General features: G+C 43.8%; 2 protein-coding genes across 2 annotated transcripts; one reads left to right on the top strand and one right to left on the bottom strand.

Annotated features, from left to right (window-relative positions):
* The first annotated feature begins 4,004 nt into the window (after positions 1 to 4,004).
* On the top strand, positions 4,005 to 8,508 carry GNG5 (G protein subunit gamma 5). The gene is made up of 3 exons (XM_079981871.1): positions 4,005 to 4,673; positions 6,895 to 7,050; positions 8,286 to 8,508. The coding sequence occupies exons 1-2, from the start codon at positions 4,593 to 4,595 to the stop codon at positions 7,018 to 7,020; spliced, it is 207 nt and encodes a 68-aa protein (XP_079837997.1). The 5' UTR covers positions 4,005 to 4,592; the 3' UTR covers positions 7,021 to 7,050; positions 8,286 to 8,508.
* Positions 8,509 to 10,330: 1,822 nt separating this feature from the next.
* Positions 10,331 to 17,195, bottom strand: RPF1 (ribosome production factor 1 homolog; the record flags this gene model as incomplete). The annotated part of the gene is made up of 9 exons (XM_079981647.1): positions 10,331 to 10,611; positions 11,702 to 11,828; positions 11,910 to 12,091; positions 12,169 to 12,251; positions 12,602 to 12,755; positions 13,412 to 13,507; positions 14,230 to 14,310; positions 16,212 to 16,268; positions 16,875 to 17,195. The coding sequence occupies 9 exons, from the start codon at positions 17,193 to 17,195 to the stop codon at positions 10,570 to 10,572; spliced, it is 1,143 nt and encodes a 380-aa protein (XP_079837773.1). The 3' UTR covers positions 10,331 to 10,569.
* Between the last annotated feature and the right edge of the window lie 4,707 nt (positions 17,196 to 21,902).

Raw genomic sequence — 21,902 nt, 5'->3', positions numbered from 1 at the left:
GGGTGATGGAACTACCAACTACTACTCTGGTCAATCTTAACACCCAAGAGTAGGGAAGTAGAAAGTTTGTAGGGAATACTTGGCAACAAAGTTGTCTAGGGCTTTAAACACTAGTGCGAGCGCCTTTGAATCAGGCCTGGAAACAAACTGAAAACAGGGGTTACATGAGCTCTAAAAGGAACCACAACCTGTCATCTGGCAGCTGCTTTTTGGACCAGTTGAAGTTTCTGAGTCATCTTTATTAAGTTTGGTTTCCGGATCCTATCTTGTGAGAAAGAGTCTGTATTTCATTAAAGATATACTAATCTTCCTGTCACCTTTGCTACCTCGGTTAGATCACAAAACTTGCGAGTTGTGGTTAGGTGATAAAACAGGTATTTTATGATGTCTTCCTCCTGGTTGCTGCCCTGCTGCCCTTGTGGACATCTTCCCTCAAAAAACAAACAAGTAAACAGATTGGGGAATTTCCACTGTTGCAATTGTACGCCTAGCAACACTCACTAATTTCTGAACCGGGCATTTTTATCATCCTGCCGCACCCGTCCCTCCCTCTCTACGCATTTACTCAGCATACTACATCAAAGGATATTATCTAATGGCATGAGAAAAATCATGCCAATACTTTCCAGATGTAGGACATTTGCCTTCGGTTGTTTTTTCCTGGACATGCTCCTGTGCGTTTTAACAGCCTTCTCACTTGAAAATATAGAAGACTATAGTTTTACCTGGCAGGGGTAAATGAATGGAATTGCTTGATGCCTGTATTGATTCAGGAATCAATGATTCAGTCTTGATTCAGCCTGCTGTTGGTTTTTGTTTTTGTTTTAAGGGCGGAGGGCAAATGTACGAAAGACAGCAACCCTGTATGTAAGGAAAATGCAAGATGAAGGATGCACACTGCACTGGAGAGCAAACCCCACTGAAATAAGTGGAATTTTCTTCCAAATAAACACACAGATTTAAACAAACAAAACCAAAACGAAATTAACTGTGGTTGGTTTTGTTTTTTAAAAAAGCCTGGCCCGGGCAATCACATTCATTTGTTACTTTTCTCCTGGTGTAGCTATAAAATGAGTTCAGAAGTTAAACCCGTGAAGAATAACAAAAACAAAGGAGAGAGCTCACTAGGCTAGGAAAGGGTGGTTGGATGTGTTTTACTTTATATATATAAATATAAATAAAATTGCAGGCCGTTTCATTTCTAGGGCAGAGAGTCCTGTTTGCTCTAATGGACCAACCTCATCTGGTTGGTTGGTACACAAATAGGGCAAAATTCTCATTTCTGCTGTGTCTCCATCGCCCCCTTACTGGTGGCAGAGGGGAGAAAGGGCAGCTAGGTATGAAGGTTTATGGAGGAGAGAGGCCCGCGCATGGCATCAGCCTTCTCTGTAGGGACTAAACTCTGCCCCCAGAGGCTGGATGGGAGTGTTTTGAAGCGGTCCCACACCCTCGGTTCCCCCAGGGCAAAACAGAGAACGTTCAGCACAAAGGCCTAGATCATGGGTAGGCAAACTAAGGCCCAGGGGCCGGATCCAGCCCAATCGCTTTCTAAATCTGGCCTGTGGACGGTCTGGGAATCAGCGTGTTTTGACATGAGTAGAATGTGTGCTTTTATTTAAAATGCATCTCTGGGGTATTTGTGGGGCATAGGAATTTGTTGATTTCCCCTCCAAAAATATAGTCCGGACCACCACAAGGTCTGAGGGACAGTGGACTGGCCCCCTGCTGAAAAGGTTTGCTGACCCCTGGCCTAGATGGTGCCCTGAAGGCTGGGCGCATTGGCAAAGAGAGGCAGAGTGGAGGAAATCCTTGGCACCGATAGGAGGGGGTGGTGCAGGGCTTGATGCCAATCTAAGGGAAACGAGTTGACTTCCCTTCCAGCCTCTGCGTTTGCAGCAGCAATGCCAGGCGGAGGCCTCAATCTGGGCTCAGGCTGGCACCTCGGCCTGAACACAGTGGAGCGGGGAAGGGTAGGCGTAAGCCTAGAGAGGAGAGTTGGTTCTCCTTACCCGTTCCCTTACTCACAGGAAGGCCAGTTGTTGAGGCAGGACCAGTGGCTTCTGCAGGAGGATCCTGAGCAACCTATAGGCTGGAGCCTGCTGGCTGCAGAGGACTTGGCAGTTGCTGAAGGCCTTGCCGGCTGAGCAAAACACGGACTGCAGTACTGGTTGCAGGAGGGCCCTCCGAGGCATTGGGAGACCTACGAAACCTGGGGGGTGAGCTAGCCGACCTGACCAGAAGAGTCAGCGATCAGAAGGTGGAGGAGCACCAAGAAGAATGGATGAAATTTAAAGAATATTTAGTTAAATATGCTAAGATAACTTAAATAGAATTATTTGTGAGTACCATAATAGGCCTAGGATCTAAATATGTGATGTTTTGGACATTATGGCTAAAAGTCAATATGAAAAGAAAGAAAGATGTTAATAGGACTATGTAAATTTTATGTGAAATTACTTTTGGAAAACTGCTACAATGATTTATATGGAAACTCAGCCAGGGGGATTCGAGGAAGTCACTTAACAATGTTAACAAAAATGGAATTATTATAGTTAAGATAAATGTTTTTGTTTGTTTTTGATGTTCTTGTTTTATTTGTTTGTTATAAATTTGGAAAAGCATTCTTTTAAAAAATAATAATAATAAAATAAACCTGGGGGGGGGGTGAGAGCAGGGGGACAGCATTACAGCCAGCCCTTTTTTTTTGGGGGGGGGAAGTCTCCTTTGTGGGAAAATCCCCCCAGAGGGATTTAGGCAGTTAGCAGAGGCTGGGGTTAGAATATTGCCCTTGCTGTTGTGAGGCCTGGGCTTGAGCAGTCGTATAGGGAAGGGTGAAGGGAGTTTCTTCTGGATCTTGGTAACTCATTTGCTGTGGTCTTGTTATTTTCTCGGTAGGTAGTGTGGTAGAGTGGTTAGCGCACTAAGCCCAAGGAGCTGAGAGAGGTCAGGTTTAAAAATCCCCCTTCAACTGCAAGGTCATGCCGAGTCTCATTTAGTGGTTGGCTCCAGGTGAAGGCAAGGGGAGGCCCTATGGATAAAGGAACGGCGCCACCTGCACCCCAGAGGAAGTGTGGGCAGCCAACCCCCTCCCCCTCACCTGAGGAGGTGGAAAAGCCAGATTTTTTTGGGGGGGGGGCACTATATTGACATGCCTTGAGGCCTTGGAGGGGCAGAAATCAGCCCCTGCCTCAGCTGCTGCTTCCAATTCAGCAACTGCAGTGGGAAGTGCCTGGCAGCTGGCAGCAGCAACAAAAAGAAAAAGTCTAACCAGGGTGCTGTTGATTTAACTTTAGCACGTTTGGATGCCTTGGGGGACAGATGTCAGTTCTGCTCCACTAGCTGTGGAAGTCACACAGGAAGCAAGTGTGTCTGCTGACACAGCAACGGGTGAGGCATTTTCCTCCCATCAATGGAATTGGTCAGGGTGGCATCCACAATCGCCAAGGGCTTGTCAGGGTTGGAGTTCTGCCCAATGGCCATTCTCCCTTTCGGTGGTGGCTAAGGCATTTTCTGGACACCCCTCCAGGGAGAATCATGGGTTCGAGCCCCACGTTGGGCAAAAGATTCCTTCATTCCAGGTTGGGCTAGATGACACTTGCTGTCCCTTCCAACTCAACAATTCTACGATAACATAACATATTGTAGAAGTTTATACATTTTTAATTATGCTAATGTTTAAATGTGTTTGTTAAATTATTGTCTCCCCACCCAGCTTTGTTTTTATCTGTAAGCCGCCTTGAGTCCCTGTCAGGGAGAAAGACAGGGTATTAATACATGGATAATAATAATAATAATAATAATAATAATAGGAACTGCATGTAACTGTAATCAAGTGCCCAGAAGCAAATCCAAACATTGCCCTTAATCCTTAAAAAATTACCTTGCAGATCTAGATAACCAAACCATCCTTATTTATTCCCACTACATATTGCAAGTGGATGGTGGGTGGAGGCTGATTACGAACCTTCCACGGCTAAAACTGCGGCTAGTGTAGGCTGATTTCAGCAGTTTTGACACGGCTATCCTACGTGAACTCAGAACTATTTCCAGGTAAGAGTGACAAACGGCCATCAAATCTTTGCTTTAAAAACTCCAAGGAAGGACTCTCTCATGGGAGTGGAACAGGTTTTACTGTCAAGAATCTTCCTAACGTTTACGATGCAAAGTGTGGGTGTCACCTGCGTAGAACAGTAGAATTGGAAGGGATTCCCCAGGGTCGTGTAGCCAAAACCCCTTGCAATGCAATGCAATTCTTAAGTGTTTCTAAACCTCGCCCCGCCACCACACGAGGTTGGGAAGAACCTTAAAATCTCGTTTCTTCCCTTTTAAAACCCTTCCCTTCATTTCCCTCTGGGCAGCTCCCTCTTCCGCCCCTTGGGGCGGTGGGGTGGGGTGAGATCCGGGAGGCAGGCTTTTTTCTTCTTCCAAAAAGGAGCCCGGCAGCGAGCGCTGCGCATGAGTCTGCAAGCCGCCGCGAGTCTGCGGGCGGGAGAGTTTGCCGAGCGCCGGAAACTTAGTTGGGAAAGTTGCGAAGGCGCCTCTTCGGCTCGGCTTGCCCCAGAAAACAAGCGGGATCCTCGAGCGAGGGGACCATGTCCGGCTCCTCCAACGTGGCGGCCATGAAGAAGGTCGTGCAGCAGCTGCGCCTCGAGGCCAGCGTGAGCCGCGTGAAGGTGAGAGCCGGGGGGAAGCCGCGGGTGGAGAGGGTGCCATCACCACTGCCGCCATTATTGCGCCTCGGGGGAGCGCCTACTCATGGCTGCTCCCCGGGGCCTTAATCTGAGCCCCGGGAGCTATTTACTCCCGCTCACACAACCGCTTCAAATCTTTCGTTTGCACTTCCCTTCGCTAGGCATAGGAAAGGTTGGTGCGCAGCGCCTTAGCAATGGCAGGGCGCGCGTAAAAACCCTGTGCGTAAAATCCAACGCACTCGCCAAAAGCGGGGCGCAAGAGACTTCCCAACTGACTTGATCTCTCTCTAGCTTGGCCCGTTAGGCGCTTGTTCCCGGAGAAGCGGCTGATCGCCGCCACCTAGTCCCCACCCATACTTGGATCTAGTTATTCCCTTTTTTCCCCCTGGGACCTGTTGTCTTTCTCTTAGAAAGTTGGAGGAGGAGGAGGAGGGGTTGGCTTGGGAGCGCTTCAGAAATCGCGAAGCGGGTGCTTTGTCATCTCGGCTTTCTCTCCCTTGGAAGCCTTTTTGTTCCTCGGAGGGAGGGAAGGAAGGAAGGAAGGGGAGGCGCAACGAGCGATCTGGCGAGCTGAGCCTGAGTCCGCCCAAGCCGCAAAATGGGGAAGTGTGCGAGGCCCCGGGCAAGCGGAGGAAGGAAGATCGCGGCGGGGCGGGGGAATCCCCGGCTTTCAAAACAAGCGCTTTTGAGCCTTTGGCCTCGGGCGTTCCGAGCAATCCAGGCCGATTTAAGAATGGCGAAGTTTGGTCGCTTTCCCCCCTCAAGCGCTCAAAGCACTTCGCATCGAGAAGCGGAGTTAACCTTTGCATACAGGACCCACGAGTAAGATCTTTTGAGAATGCTTGCTTCTTGAAGTGAGGACCTGGCAACCTTATGCTCAGCGTCGCTTCGTTTGGTGACTGATTCATTAACTGTTAATACACTTGTTGCGTTTTCGCCTTCAGTTCCAGCAAGGGCAATTTGTTGTGCAAGCAAGGAACTCACAAATATTATTCCTCTGGTGCCACCATGTCTCCTTGGGGAAACGTGGCTCTTGCAGAGCAAGAGACTCAGCCCCCAGGATATCCACATCCACACAGCTTATATTTGTGTTGTTCTTGTGAGAATCCCTTACTGTTCTGCACTGGAGTGGGGGCAACCTGTGGCCTTCCAGATCTTGTTGGACTTTCAGCTCCCACCACTGTTGCCAGTTGGTTGTACTGGCTGGGACTGATGAGAGGTGGAGGGCAGCATGTGGGGAGCCACAGATTTTACCCCCTCCCCAAGTTAGAGGTTTAGTGCCAGATGTGCCAGATTCATTCTGTAATATCTCCCATTAATAAGAGTTCAGATGGCTGGTCTTAAAGGCAGTGGTGCTAAGTAGGACTGATGTGTGGCCTCATGGGGGGCTGATGCAGATCACCGCATGCTTCCTGGTTTTAAAAAGTAGTTTAGTCAACTGAGTGTGTACACAAATACAGGCACTCACTTTATTAATTTTGCTTTACCAAATGTATAGTAAGGTAAAGGTAAAGGGACCCCTGACCATTAGGTCCAGTCGTGACCAACTCGGGTTGCAGCACTCATCTCGCTTTACTGGCTGAGGCAGCTGGCGTTTGTCTGCAGACAGCTTCCGGGTCATGTGGCCAGCATGACTACACCACTTCTGGCAAACCAGAGCAGCGCACAGAAACGCCGTTTACCTTCCCGCCGGAGCAGTACCTATTTATCTACTTGCACTTTGACGTGCTTTCAAACTGCTAGGTTGGCAGGAGCAGGGACCAAGCAATGGGAGCTCACCCCCTCGCGGGGATTTGAACCACGGACCTTCTGATCGGCAAGTCCTAGGCTCTGTGGTTTAACCCACAGTGCCACCCGCGTCCCTAAATGTACAGTATTTTTATACCAAATTATGCTTACTCCCAAGATTGCATGATGGGGGCTCTGATTTGATGTTCTTTGTTAGCTTTTGTTCTAAAGCATGTAGAGTGGGTGGAGACATACTGTGTACTTGATGACTCAAATAATACACGCAGCTGTCAGAACGTTAGTCCATGAAGTCTAGGATCAAAAATTACCAAGCTGTGTCGCTTCTTGGAGATCTGCTGCCAGTGCAGTCTAACTGGAACCTTGGGGGGGTGAGGAATCCATTTTGATTTCTGATTAGTATATGCATATTAACATCCTATTAAGTATATTACTGAATCATGTGGATTTGTTCTAGGTTTCACAAGCTGCAGCTGACTTGAAGCAGTTTTGCCTGCAGAATGCACACCATGACCCCCTACTAACAGGAGTTTCTTCAAGTACAAATCCATTTAGGCCGCAGAAAGTGTGTTCATTTCTCTAACTTGTGTGACCTACGTGAACTCTTTTAGTGGTAAGTTTTTAAGTGAATTATATGGCTTTGGTGTCTTTATAAAAGGGATGGGGAGTCTGTAGCCCTCTAGATGCTGTTGGACTTCAGCTCCCATCATCTCCAGCTAGCATGTCCCAAGGGTTAGGGATGCTGGAAGTTGTAGCCCAGGAACATATTCCTCACCCTACCCCAAATAATTATGGTTCCATTCCTTACGCTACGTAGAGTTAAACTAACACTTACCCACTTGAGTTGAATGCTAGATATGCTTTCTAGAAAGCAAGTCCCACTGTGTTCTATAGGACTTTCTCCTAGGCAAGTGTATAGTAGTGCAGCTTAAGTTGCACCAGTTTCTAGGCTAAGAACTTGTTATTGTGAATCATAAATGAGAACTGATTGTGCATATCTACTAACATACTGTAATTTTTAAATAATTAAATTTTGTGGAGATACAGGGCTCTATTTACCATTTCACATTAAAAACATCTTACTGAATTTAGATAGAACTAATGTTAAATCTCTTGGCTGCCTGTGGGCTGGGGCAGTCATCCTTTCCTAACCTTGTGCTGCAGTCCAACGCCTATTGACCTCAGCCAACGTGATGGGAAATGTAGGCCAAAACAGCTGGAAGGCACCAGGTTGGTGAAGCTGGTCTGTGTAGGATATATGAATGAGCAGATAATCCCATGTGCCATATGATCTTTGGGGGGAAACCTGCTGTATGTTCTCTCAGCCAGATACACAGATGAGGGCTAGCTAGCCTTCAGCCTTCCTAGAGCACCCATCCCCTTGCAACTCCTAAGTAAAATAAGCCTGACTAGCAAACTTCCTTTGTAACGTAAAAAACATTTAGTGACTACATGGGAGGAAAGCTGTTTTGTTTTTGGTGTGTTTTTTTGCATCTTATCAATTTTGTTCTATGTACAGTGGTGCCCCGCAAGACGAAAAACTCGCTAGACGAAAGAGTTTTCCGTTTTTGAGGTGCTTCGCAAGACAAATTTCCCTATGGGCTTGCTTTGCAAGACGAAAACGTCTTGTGAGTTCTTGTGAGTTTTTCCCCTTTTTCTAAGCCGCTAATAGCCGTGCTTCGCAAGACAAAAAAATCGCAAGACAAAGAGACTCGCAGAACGAATTAATTTCGTCTTGCGAGGCACCACAGTATTTGGAATTGCAGACAGAAGAGCTCAGTTGAAGGATTTAGTAGTTTTCAGAATTCACACATATCAGCAAATGAGTTTTTCTTTTGTGTTTTTCAGATCTAATCTGTTGTCGGTCTGGTGAATATGGAAGTGAAAGAGAGTGACCTGGAACCTGTACAGAAACTTTGTGTTAAATGTGCCAACTTAGAACTAGTAATACTGCTACTGTTGTCAAACTTCTTACAATCTACCTCTCTAAACTTGTATGCTAGTTGCAATAACTTCTGTTATCATGATGGAATCAATTTTATATTCAAGCAATAAAGAGTTGATTTAATAACTTTGCTGGTATAATGCTTTACACATTAGATTAAAAAAAAAACACAGGGCATTGTCAAAACATAACTTTCTAAAATGGCACAAGCAAGACTGCTTGCAGCAGCAGTCTGCCACTTCTTTTTCTTACTACAATGGCTAGAGCAGGGGTAGTCAACCTGTTGCCCCACAGATGTTGGGCTTCCAACTTCCCATCAGCCCCTGCTGGTACAGTTACCGTATTTTTTGCACCATAACACTCACTTTTTTCCTCCTAGAAAGTAAGGGGAAATGTCTGTGCGTGTTATGGAGCGAATGCCTACGGATGGCGGGGGGATCTGCTGCAGTCGTGAGCAGAGGATCCATGGTTTCCCTTCCTTCCCTCCTCCGTGGCTCGCTTTGAAACAGCAAAGCGGGAGAAGAGCAGCTGAGTGGGGGGGGGGAGGGACAGAGAGCCTGATTGCTTTAAAGGAGCAAAGCGGGAGAGGAGAGGAGCCGCTTACACTGTCCGGTTGGCTCCTTTAAAGCAAGCCACTTAAAACTTGGTTACAAAGCACAGATCCACATGGATCCTCAGGATTTTTGCACTGGGTCACCCCAAATTCACCATCAGATCACATAGTATGTCCATGGCTACAGCTTGCACCAAAAAAACACGCACCCACTGTTGCCTGGGGCCGCAGTGGTGCAAAAACGTGGTTACAAAGCATGGATGCACATGGATCCTCAGGATTTTTGCATTGGGCTACTCCAAACTCACCGTCAAATCACATGTCTGTGGCCACAGCATGAACCACAAAAATCATACATCAACTGTTTAGTTTAGAATATATTTTTTTTCTTGTTTTCCTCCTCTAAAAACTATGTGTGTGTTATGGTCGGGTGCGTGTTATAGAGTGAAAAATACGGTAATTGTCAGGTTGTTGTGAGTTGTACTCAATATTTAGAGGGGACCGCATCGAGTACCTTGGGGTTAAAGGATTCTACAACTGAGGACAGCAGCCGGTTTGGCATTATTCGAAGATGGAAACTGCTTAGGGTTATTACTTCCGTTTGAAAGTTTTATGTTAACTAAACAGTTTAAGCTCACCCATTTCTTCTGGCAGTTAAGACACAACAAGCCACAGCTAGTTGAAAATAACAAATTCCTCTCTCCTTGTGGCTATGCATAGGTGGTAGGCATTGTTGTTAGCTGCCCTGAGCCCAGCTTCGGCTGGGGAGGGCGGGATATAAATAAAATTTATTATTATTATTGGCCATACATTTAACAACCATTAAACCAGGACTTAAATGAGCTGTTTTGAGTATAAACAACAACTGCAAGGTAATACTCAGATTTAACACTAGCAAGGTTTTTTCTTGTATTATTTAAATCAATATATGAAGACTGGTTTTTAATGAAACCGTTTTTATATGCCTTTAACCCTTACTGAAGTTTTTCTGTGTGAAGAAGGGAAAAATTTGGGGTACACTGCCTTCCATGAAGCCAGAATGCAGTGCTAGTCACTGTCTCCTGTCTCTAATATTTTCAGAGTTAAATAGACTTGGATCCCCCCCCTTAAGTCTTACAGATTTATGCAATACTTGACTTGTATTTCCATACCTTAATCAGCACTGAATATGTGACCATACAAGTTAAGATACAAGACAACCCTTGCAAATTATTGAAAATGGTATTTGACAATCTTTATCAAGATCAGTTGTCAAAAGTAAACAACTGAGTTAGCATGTGTGCTGTTCTCTGAGTATCAGGATTCTACTCCTAAAACAGCCTACTTTAGAAACAAAACGCCCTCTGCAAAGAACAGGATTAAGAGTTCATATCTTAAATACAAGTGATTGGCAGATTATTCATTTTCTTGGAACATGAAATCTTCCACTTCAAAGTAGCAGTGATGTGAGGAATGTACTCAAGGCACTGAAGAAGATGGGTAGTTTGACTGATGCTTATGTAAAGTCTGGTGAAAATAGTCATTTGGGAGTTTTCCATGTAGACCAAGAATAGACTTGAGGCAACTCCTTAGCAACCCCTGTGTTCCTGAAAACTCAGCAGAACATGAAACAGCAGTTTTGCACTTTTAGTCTGTTATAGGTGGAATTTTCTTCGACTTGTGTCCATTTCACGGCGCTAAAAGATAAAGCAGTCATGAGTAAGAGACAGATTATTAAATATTAAACAATTTTAATAGGGTTTTTTTGCATGTTAGGAATGCTGAATACCAGGCATAGTTTCACAAGGGGTTTAGGTAGGGGATCAGGTAGCCACATAAGCACTTCAAAAGTTAAGTCAGCCTCACTTTAGGTCATCAAATAATTTGGCTTGTGCTTCCTGACTGGGCTAGCCCAAGACTTTCGCTGCCCAAGGCAGATGGCAAGAGCTTGGGCTGCCCAAGCTTGGGCTGGCAGCTAAATCTTACTTTGCCTAAATTTTACTTTGACACTAGTAGGCAAAAAAAGGGACTTGTTTTGGCACATGCCCAAATGAGTCCCTGCTCCCGGTTTGGCCCTGGAAAGTGGCAGAGACAATCCCTAAAATTGTACTGGGCTTCTGTGGCCACCTAATATGAAGTGCAACTGCAGGAACTGCCTGGTTGCCCCTTCAGCTCTAAACATGGAACTGCAGAAAGAAAGCTGGGGTTGTCCCCAACCACAATAATAGAAAAGGGGCAGGACTAGGGACCAACAGCCTGCTTGCCGTGTTCAATGGACCTTACTCCCAGGTAAATTTATTTTTGCTTGGCAAATTGCCCTGGTTGCTTTGTTATAGACAAGCCCATTACTACATTAAAATAGGTAGATGTACCTAGGAGCAAGCATAATTGAAAATAGGATTGCCTCAAATGGACAAGGTGCTGGCAAGTACAGTGAATGATAGGGATAAGGCCCTCACAAGCAAACTTCTGGCTTGGTTATGAAAGCCAGCCCAAATCTGTAGATGCTTGACCTTAGGAACTGCACAGAGTACACATGAACTAGATGTATGGCTCTTTGCATTCTGGCTGCTGTCCAAGCTAAATATATAAAACTGTCACTCCATATTCAGGAAAACCAATATGGGAATGGCAATTTCAAGTATTTTTAAATATTTTGTAGAAGAAAGATGTTGCATACCCAATTAAGTGTGCTACTACTTGCACCCTGTAAATGTTGTCTAGCCTCTTGACATTTCTTACATATACAGAATTTTTCATTGCTAAGAGATTGTTGAAATATAATACCTTGTGAATCCATTCATATTCGCCAAATTTAGAATCAAATGTTCCCTTTTGAAGAGACCTTAGTTTCAGGGTAAAACGTGGGCCCAGTTCTTGAATTGCCACCCTTTTCTCATTTTTGAAGATGTATCTTTAAAAGATGATAGGAAACATTAGCAAAAATGTCAAGCAAAGTGAGTTCTTACACCTTGCAACAGATGTTTTCACTCACCTATGGAATCTGAAAAATATATAGTCACGCTGATTGTGAAATGTAGCTACTTGTCTACCGACGAACTGGGGATCGTGAGGGAATAAAGAAGCAAACATCCGCCCAATGGAATGGCCCAATCGTGTTGTAAAGTTGTTCAGGATTATTTCAGGCTGATGTTCTGAGGGAGCTTTTCCTTTTCGCTAGAACAAAAGAACAGTATCACATTGAGCACACAGTCACGCAAGTTGGAAGACTCTGCTTGTGAAAATAAACTCACCTTTATTTCTTTACGCAGACGAACACTACTCATCCTAAAATGAGCAGTTGGACCTTCAGGCAAGTGACTTAACACAAGCCCATCTATTCCAACAGAGTTAAGACAAACACAGTTAAACAATTTTCACATAAAAGCACTCAGTGCAAAGGCAGCTTCTGTAGAAACTTAAAATAGTGACAGACTATCCAGTGCAAGAGTAATAATTATTGCACTTACCATTCTATACTTTATGCAAAACTGCAGTTTCCACATTACATATCATACATGCACATCCTTAAGTACCATTAAAATGCTGTTTTGCTTATAATCTAATTGTGCTATTATTTATTAATTGTCTATCTTGCCCTCCCCCCCGCAAGAGCCAAGGACAGCAATTATCAACAGTAACATTAATAACTACTGTATAAAAGAGAGTCTCATATGTGAAGGATACTTGGTACTTTACGATCTTCATTAATAACAATCAGATCTGTGAAGTCCCTCGAGATACACTGGGGAATAATTCTTTTTAGAGCCAGTCCTCTTCGATAGTAAACATGTGAATTCGGAATACAAGTTGATAACTGTTCACAGAATCTCACAGTTCTCTGCAAGCAAAAAAATAAAAAATAAAAATGCAAAAGACTTGGTTGGGTGAGATAATTCTGGGGGAAGTATAGCAGATAACCAATTACCGTATTTTTCGCTCTATAAGACGCACCAGACCATAAGACGCACCTAGTTTTTGGAGGAGGAAAACAAGAAAAAAAAAATTCTGAATCTCAGAAGCCAGAACAGCAAGAGGGATTGCTGCGCAGCGAACTCTCTTGCTGTTCTGGCTTCTGGGATAGCTGCGCAGCCTGCATTCGCTCCATAAGACACACACACATTTCCCCTTACTTTTTAGGAGGGAAAAAGTGAGTCTTATAGAGCAAAAAATACGGTAATTCTGATATCTTGGCTAAAAAAATATATGTATCAAGTTATTCTTCCATTATAGCCACCAAATATTTTAAGAGAGTTTTTCTTCAAATGTGATTTTTGTGAATGGGTCACTGCACTTCAATTTTTAAGGTTATATGAAGATTATTGTGTGTCACTCTTTTTTAAAAAGAAGAAACTGGCAGTAGATCATACACATTATAATTTACAAACGGATAAGAAATCTGGAGCAAATAAACAATCCCACAACCTTACGTATAAGCTAGGTGTAACAAGCTTTTACCATCTTTCTTTTTATTTTATTTTAAAGAATTTTTTTTACCCCACGGGGCCTGTCAGATGTTGTGATAAGAATCTTTGGAACCGTCTGCCTGTTGAAATAGGGTGCAAATTCATCCGTAGCTTCATCCAAAGTAACCTGGAAATATAAAATGATAAATGTTACATGAAATCACACAAGAGTATTTTTGTTGTTGATGATGCTGAAAATCAAAACCTTCAATTTGAGAGAGTTAACAGCCAGTAATCATTTCATACCAGAACCATACATATACTTGTAGGCATTTGGATAACAATCTTTAAATATTAAGCAACACATATGAGGCCCTTTAAAATAAGACTGCAACATAAGGATCAGAGGCACTTCTATTTATCTACCATCAGGCTGATGCTTCAGGTATATTTTCAAGACAGAACCATAAAAGGCTGCCTTAAGACAGGTCAGACTGTGTGTGCCCATCTAAATCAGTATTATCTTATCTAACTTGCAGCAGTGCTCCAGTCTTTCACACCTTCTGCCATCTGATCACTTTAGATTTCAGGGATTGAACCTGGGACCTTCTGAGAAAAATCTTAGGGAAACTTGCTTTATCTTGCAAAATAAAAACCCAGTGTCTAATATTTTATTGAGAAATAGACTCTACCAGCTTGAAAACTTAACATTTGATCAGTAACCTATGGCTATTAATGGCCTATTACAAAACGGGGGGGGGGGGGGGGAGGAATTAAATACTTTTATCCACATCCATCTACTTCGGTTATTTATTAAATGTAATCATGCAAAAACTATTCAGAATATACAAAAGGGAAATGTTATTGGCACATTTTAAGGGAAACTATAGTTTTCTCAAATAGTGCTACCTCTTCATCGTTTGGATCAACTGTGGTTTCATCATATACACGCTGGTTTTCAATTGTCTTTGGTACCGGCTTTGGTGGTGCCTGCAAGAAATAAAATTAATATAAAATAAGTATTCATGTAATCTCTTTTTCCAATAACTGCTCCAGTAGTTTTTAAAAATAAAATTATTTATTAAATTTATATACTGCCCTATACCCGGAGGTCTCAGGGCGGTTCACAGAACAAAATCAAAATATAAAATCAAAAAATATATAATCAAAATAAAAACCCAATACCCCCCCCCCCCAGAAAAACCCCACATTTTAAAAGGACATAGGATGTCAGTCAAATCAACCAAAGGCCTGGTTAAAAGGGAACTTCTTGCGTGGCGCCTAAAGAGGTATAATGAAGTTCCCTGGGAAGAGCACTCCACAGACTGTGTTAAGTGTGTTGATTAAGTCTGGTGGTAGAAAGAAAGTTACTAGGACCGCCTCTAGCCAAAATGTACTTACACCAAAAAGTAACTGTCTTCTAAAACTGTACCGTAAAGTAGCTAAGTTTCCATTAGCTACTCGCATCAAGTGTAATGTGCTCGCATCAAGTGTAATCAATTTTAAGAATTTCTGAATGTTTAAAGGTTCTAAACAGAATTATAACTATAGAAATTATCAAAATTACATTTGCATACAAGCAACCACGGTTGTGCTCCAAAACTGTTTTTCTTACAACAGAATAAAATTCACTAATACTTCTGAAATGCATGAAAAGGCTACCAAAATGGCAACACCACCTTAGTATTTGGTTATCACATTGCATCTTTTCAAAGTCCTGCAGCTGTAGATCAGTACTCAAACCCACTGTCAGTGCCTTTCACTTTCAATTGCCAAGGGTCTACCAGAGTTGAAGGCTCTCATGCTTTGGGTCTTCGACCCACACCCACATTTTCCCATTCAGTTTTTATCTAGTAGGAGACAACTGCTGTCAACCATTTTCAATTCCCCACAACACCCAGGAGCAACACTATGCCAGGGCTTTGTGGTCAAATTGTGGGTGCTTACAGTCACATATTGCAAATAATGGAACTGCTGCTACCCTTCACCATTCATAAACATACCAAGGAGCTCCCATTCAGCAACTCTTCATTGGAGGTTCCCTCAAGCCTGGAAGATGTTCTTATTTGCAATAATATCCATGCAAGGCAGAATAGTATTATCACCTCTCTGTTACGGATGGTGTGATTCCATAATGTGAAAACATTGTGTGTGTGTGTGTTACAGGGGGGTAAAGTTTGGTTAACAGGGTAGAGGGCAGTTTGATGATGAAGTCAGTTATTTAGAGCAGTACTGGGCTCTCCACTTTCAAGCTGAGACAGGGCAGCCATTTGTTGGGGATGCTCTAGTTCTAATTTCCTGCACTCAGTAGGTGGTTGGACTAAATAGGCTATGAAGGCCCTTCCAGGTCTAGTATTTTATTGAGTCCCCACAGTCACATAACCTATCTATCCAATGGTATCGCACCCAACGGCGAGAATGTTTTCTAAGACCACTTGCTACAACAAATGTACACATATCAGGAATTCACCGTACAAGAGAAAAAAAACTCTACAAAGTCAGTTGCAAGTCAATGAACATTTACTTTTATTAATAAAAAGTACATATTAAGACAGGACGCAGGTGGCGCTGTGGTCTAAACCACAGAGCCTAGGGCTTGCAGATCAGAAGGTCCCATTGCTCGGTCCCAGCTCCTGCCCACCTAGCAGTTCGAAAGCACGCCAAAAGTGCAAGTAGATAAATAGGTACCGTTCTGGCGGGAAGGTAAACGGTGTTTCCGTGCTCTGATCTGGTTCACCAGAAGCAGCTTAGTCATGCTGGCCACATGACCCGGAAGCTGTATGCCGGCTCCCTCGGGCAATAAAGCGAGATGAGCGCCACAACCCCAGAGTCATCCGCGAATGGCCCTTTACATACTAAGACACATTAAATTCCTACTTCTTCCCCTTTACCTTGTCTCCAAGTGCTTCTCGCTCCTTTTTTCTCTTTTTCTTAATGGCTAATTTCTCCTGGACCATACAGGGAGGAAAGAAAGAAAACAAAACGTTTTGATAAACTTGGCCACTAAGAATGAACGAACAGGCACATCCTTCTCACGAACGATAGCAAAGCTAGTATATATAGAAATTCAGGTACTGATCACATAGATGAGATAAAAACTCAATACACTGCTCTCAACAATAAATTTTAAAGGCAGAAGAACTTGCCACAGTTCTTCCCTACCTCTCTTCCAAGATGTGCACAGTAGTGTTATCCGATTTTCTTCCCCCCAATCACCCTGTGGCTCAATCTGAGCGAACTGACTTGCCCAGCCCATCGATTTGAGATTTTGCCTCTGAGTGGGCACTTGAAATCGATTCTGACCAGCCGAAATCAAACGAAAAGACATACAGTACCTCCCGATCCCTCTCACGACGAAGCATCTCCCTGCCCCAGTCTCGGTATTTTGTTAATACTTCATCGCCCCCCCCAACCACGTGTGCGCCTTTAAACGCCCCAACAGCTTCCAACCATCCCTCTTCCTCCTCCTCATTTCAGGCTCCCCAAGATCCGGACAGCTGCGACGTATCATCTGCCAGCGGCCACCCTTCCCAACCTCCTCTCACAACTCGCACCTTCCTTTGCTGCTGCTTCCAGCGCAGAAACATGAAATGGCGCCGCTGCTTGTTCTTGATTTCCGAGACGCTGAAAGACGGCGGGAACAGGACCTGGCCCTGCTCGGGGGCGCTGCCTTGTCCCCCCTCAGGGCCAAGCCCTTCGCTCGTTCTCTCAGCATCGTGCTGCTCCTTCTGCCGTTTCTTCCCTTTCCCCGGGATGCCGGCCATGCTGTCTCCCGCAGCCACTGACCTTTCACCCCGCTCTTCCACTTCCTCTTCCGGGCTCACCCCGCGACAGGCTCGCGTGATTGCGCGTGCGCGAGCGGGCCACGGCTGCATCTATTTTCGAATTTTTAACGTTCCTGAGGCACGGCGTTCTATGCGCGCGACTCCCCCCCCCCCGCGACGCCCTCATCTCTGCTATAACAGGAGGGCGAGGCGGGGGGCGAATTCTGCGCCTGCGCATTACGCGAAGGCTGAGGCAAAGTTGTTTTTCGCGAGGGAGCGTGACTAAAATGGGAGATTATCAGGAGGACTGTGTGTGCTTTTACTGCAATGTACATTTAAAACTTTCAGGGCTGTGGGGAAGTAAAAGGGTAGGGTCGAGGTCACTAGGCGCATGCTCGGAGCCGTCAAGCCTCGCCCGTCAGCGGACGAATTAGGCGTGGAAGGCACTTTGCGCATGCGCGAAATGACGCCGAGGGGAATCCTTAGAGATAGAAAAGAATCGGAATGGATCTTGAGGATATATGGTTTATTTTCACATTTATACAACCTGAGCTTACAATGGGAGGGCCTCACACCATGAACACCCCAAGAAGGTCTTGCTTCTCCCATAGGCACAGCCTTAGATTCCAGCAGAAATCATGGATGCTTTAAGTTGAAAGTTCTGCAGTGCAGGGGGTTCGACTAGATGACCCTTGGTGTCCCTTCTAACTCAACAATTCTATGATTCTATGTCCATCAGAGGCTTCAGCCCTCTGCTCACATACACAGCTCACTCTGATTTTGTCCTTCTAGCTACCAACCAGTTGAGGGAGTCCTTTGGCACGGAGCCACTGCTGTTTGTTCCCTTAAGGACCCAGGCTTATGCTGTTACCAATAAGCTGGTCTGGTTATTCCAATAATTCAGGCTTCCTCAACCTTGGCCCTCCAGATGTTTTTGGCCTACAACTCCCATGATCCCTAGCTAGCAGTACCAGTAGTCAGGGATGATGGGAATTGTAGTCTCAAAACATCTGGCCGAAGTTGAGGAAGCCTGCAATAATTGAAATCCTTGCTGGATCTGGGAGTTAGAAGAGACTCAGGCAAACAACCTATCCCCCTCTCCAAAAAACCCCCCCTCGCAACATTTAAAATATGTTGTTAAAGTGGCAATTAGGGTCAAATTCCATTATTCCTGTTGGGACAAAATCCTAGCATGTGGACATTTTACCTGACAATTGATGATAATTTCTTTAGAAGCGGGCAGCAACCCTAATGTGTGTGTGCGCAGTTCCACACATTCAAGTCTCATTAAAAATCAATGAAGACCACAGTTTTCTACCCATTCATCCTTGAGTCCGCCAGGGACCTGTAAAGTTGCTATCTGGCCCACCCCACCTCATAAAACTTGCAACAATGTGCACTTAATAAATAAATAAATAATACACTCCTAGGGTGCCATACAATACACATTATTTACCAATTCAGTAATAATTTAGTATTGTTACCTGATACAAGTACCCCTCAACAAACTTCAAGCAATTTTGGGTTAGTGATGAGACACAGGCTGAACAGGGAGCAACACCAGAATATGTGCTCTGAACTTTGCAGAAGACAGCCCTTTATTTGAAAGTGCTATCGATTTGAAGAGCTGTCCAGCCCAAGACCAATTTAATGACAAGGAACCATAAGAAGGAAGAGCAGGGGGCTTGATATTTTCCATAAACAGAACCGGAGTAGCAGATTGAGCTGGTTATGTGGTCACATACTTCTCCAATAAAGTGAGCTGTGTTGTGTTTCTGTTTAAATGACAGTAACGGGTTTTTGAATTTGCATCTACACATATAAATTAGCACATGCTAATGTGTCCCTTTTTCGGGGGAAGCATTTCCTCTTTTTTGGCAGTGTTTAGACAGAACACTGGACTGTAGGACTAAAAGTGTTCCTTGCTACACTTTTGCATGGGCTCTTGAGACTGGAAGTAAAGGAGTGTGTAGAGCTAAATCTACACTGCCAGAACTCAACCTGCATTTACCGGTAATTATAGACATGTTTAGTTCAGTGGATACGCAAAGCATGGAGACACATCCCCCCCACCCAAATCTATAAAAGCAGGGGCACAATTGGTCTGTCTAGGGTCCCAGCAGACTACAAGGGCACTTGAGTTACCTCACCTTTAATTAAAAGTTACTGGGCTGTCTGGAAAAGTGTACTTACAGAGAATAGACAGAAGAGTCAGTAATTTCAGGCAACAAATGATCAGTGTCCTTTCCTGTGATCTGCTGCTGCAGTTGAATTTACTGCTTGTTTTACTGGAAGTAGCTTCATAAAAGAGGAAATGTATAATATTTTCATTTTCAGCTATTTTCCTTTTATACTTATGTAGCTGTAAAGTTCTTTCCTCACAGTAGTTTTGCATTTTGGTGGATTACAAAAGTTGATGAACTTGAAAAACCTGAGCATAGATTCAGGCAAGTAGGAGCACAAGACCTGTTTTTTATTTGCCATACAACACCGTCACACTGCCTGAATCTTAAAAGTGCTACTGGTGCTACTTAGCACCAGGGCAGGTGTCTACGTATTATGTAGTTTATGAAGCTTATCATCCCCCAGACATGATAGGCTCTAAATTCGTGCTAAGTATTTAATTAAAAATATTAAACGGTCAATTCCTTGAGGTATCTACATTTCCTTCTGTGTATGTAAAGCAGCTCTCTCACACATACTAGTATTTATAAGAATTACACATAGAACTTGTGTGATTTAAAGCAACAGATTTCAAAATTCAAAATTCCAGATTTCAAAATTCAAAATTGATAAAAATGTACGTGGTATATACATAAATTGTCTGAATAAATAAAAACAAATGCTAAAGAATGAAGCAACTACCACAGGAGGTACCTTTCCCTCCTGAGCTCCTCAGCACACACACCCCTTTTGTAATGGGCACACAGCCTCACCTGGGCCTCACAACCCGGCTTTCTACATCAGGTGTAGCAAAACAGCCCATCACCAATCTGTACTACATGGAATGAGGAGAAGCGGCACATTATTTTTTGCTGCAGCCAGGAAAACGTGGCCCCGATGACTAAACAACAGCAAAATCCTCTGACTAAATTTGCATCAGTCCAGCAGTATTCGTCTTGCCTGCCCCTTATCCTCCTCCTGTGGCAGCACCGGCCATTTTGCCCAGGGCTTGCTCAAATCTGGAGCTAGCAGTGAGAGATCACTTGCACATCCTCTAACATTTCTCCGGTGAAAATAGGGACATCCTAAGGAAAAGAAGGACATTCTGGTATGGAATCAGAAACCAGGATGGCTTCTGTAAATCCAGGACTGTCCCTGGAAAATAGGGAAACTTTGAGGGTCTGCTCTTGCTACATCACATTCACACACATGTAATCACATCATTGTTCTCCTTGTTCCTATGCTCTGAACCTGCATTACCTGAAATATTGCCTTATAATACTTATACTGTTGAAATTCACATTGCCACTATGACAGATTTATTGTCTTTATCCCCCAGGTGAACTGCTACTGTTTTCCCTAGGCTTATTTCCAAGAAAATCTAGGGAATACAAACACACGTACACACACACACACACACACACACACCTTCCTGGAGCCAAGGAGTGACAAGTGAAATGCACTGTAAACACAGGAAAATTAGACTCATTGACCTGAAAAGAATGTGATACAATCATGAATGAAGTTGTGATTTAAATAACACTTTAATAAAAAGGCATAACTACTGAATTAAATCATAACTCAAACTGTGGGAAGCATAGAGTATTTCTTAATAGAGACAGGATGTCTCCTTCAGGATGTTGTACTGATTATGTATATATCTATATGCACCAAGCATGCACATAGCAAATAGCTACTTATACTAAAAAGGCTTTACAGATGCAATGCCCCAAATCTGCATCTGGTTGTTTACTAAGCAAAAGTTACATTCAAAAAGTGCCGTGCGTAGATTTTGACTGCGATCCTATTTGATGGAGATTTCAGTGGGATTCCTGAGTAAATGCAGAAAGGATCTGGCAACATGAAGCTTCTAGCACATTTAGACGTGACTTTAGAGCACAAGCACTTCTTTTGAGAGAAAATAAAACAATGGGGGAAAAAAATGTTAAAGTCTAATATACTCACAAAAATAGCATTCTTGCACACCCTCCAAGTGTCCCTGTTGACTGGCCAGAAATGAGACCTTGGGGTCATAGTGGATAGGTAAATGAAGATGTCCACCTCATTTGTGGCAGCTGTGAAAAAGGTGAATTCTATGGAAGGAATCATCAGGAGAGGGACGGAAAATGTAGACCTTCCAAGCATCCCTGTGCTCCAGGGACAGTCCTAGATTTACAGAAGCTTCTGACTTGATTCCGGGATGTCCCACTTTTCATTGGATAAATGTTGGAGGGTATGGAGTTATGAGACCTTGAGCTAAGGAAATAAGTAACTACACAACCTTTAGAAGACATCTGAAGGCAGCCCTGTACAGGGAAGCTTTTTAATGTTTAATGTTTTATTATGTTTTTTATATACGTTGGAAGCCACCCAGAGTGGCTAGTGCAACCCAGTCAGATGAACAGGGTATTGTTATTGTTGTTGTTATATAGGACACCCCTATTCTCATCGAAGAAATGTTGAAGGGTATGAAATAAAAGGGCCAGGGCCATAATAAAGGTAAAGGTACCCCTGCCCATTCGGGCCAGTCTTGCCAGACTCTAGGGTTGTGCGCTCATCTCACTCTACTGTTACATAATACTGAACATAATACTGTTACATACTGAACATAATACTGTTACACAAATCCATGGTTCAACTGCACTTGGAATACCA

This window comes from Podarcis cretensis, assembly GCF_951804945.1.
Source record: "Podarcis cretensis genome assembly, chromosome: 6".
Classification (NCBI taxonomy): domain Eukaryota; kingdom Metazoa; phylum Chordata; class Lepidosauria; order Squamata; family Lacertidae; genus Podarcis; species Podarcis cretensis.
The sequence above is the reverse complement of the archived record's forward strand: the minus strand, read 5'-3'. Positions and strand labels throughout refer to the sequence as shown.

Excerpts from the sequence above, each read along its gene's own strand:
- GNG5 (XM_079981871.1), top strand. The coding sequence starts at position 4,593 with ATGTCCGGCTCCTCCAACGTGGCGGCCATGAAGAAGGTCGTGCAGCAG. Across the intron at positions 4,674-6,894 it reads CCAGCGTGAGCCGCGTGAAG|GTTTCACAAGCTGCAGCTGA; the intron begins GTGAGAGCCGGG and ends GATTTGTTCTAG.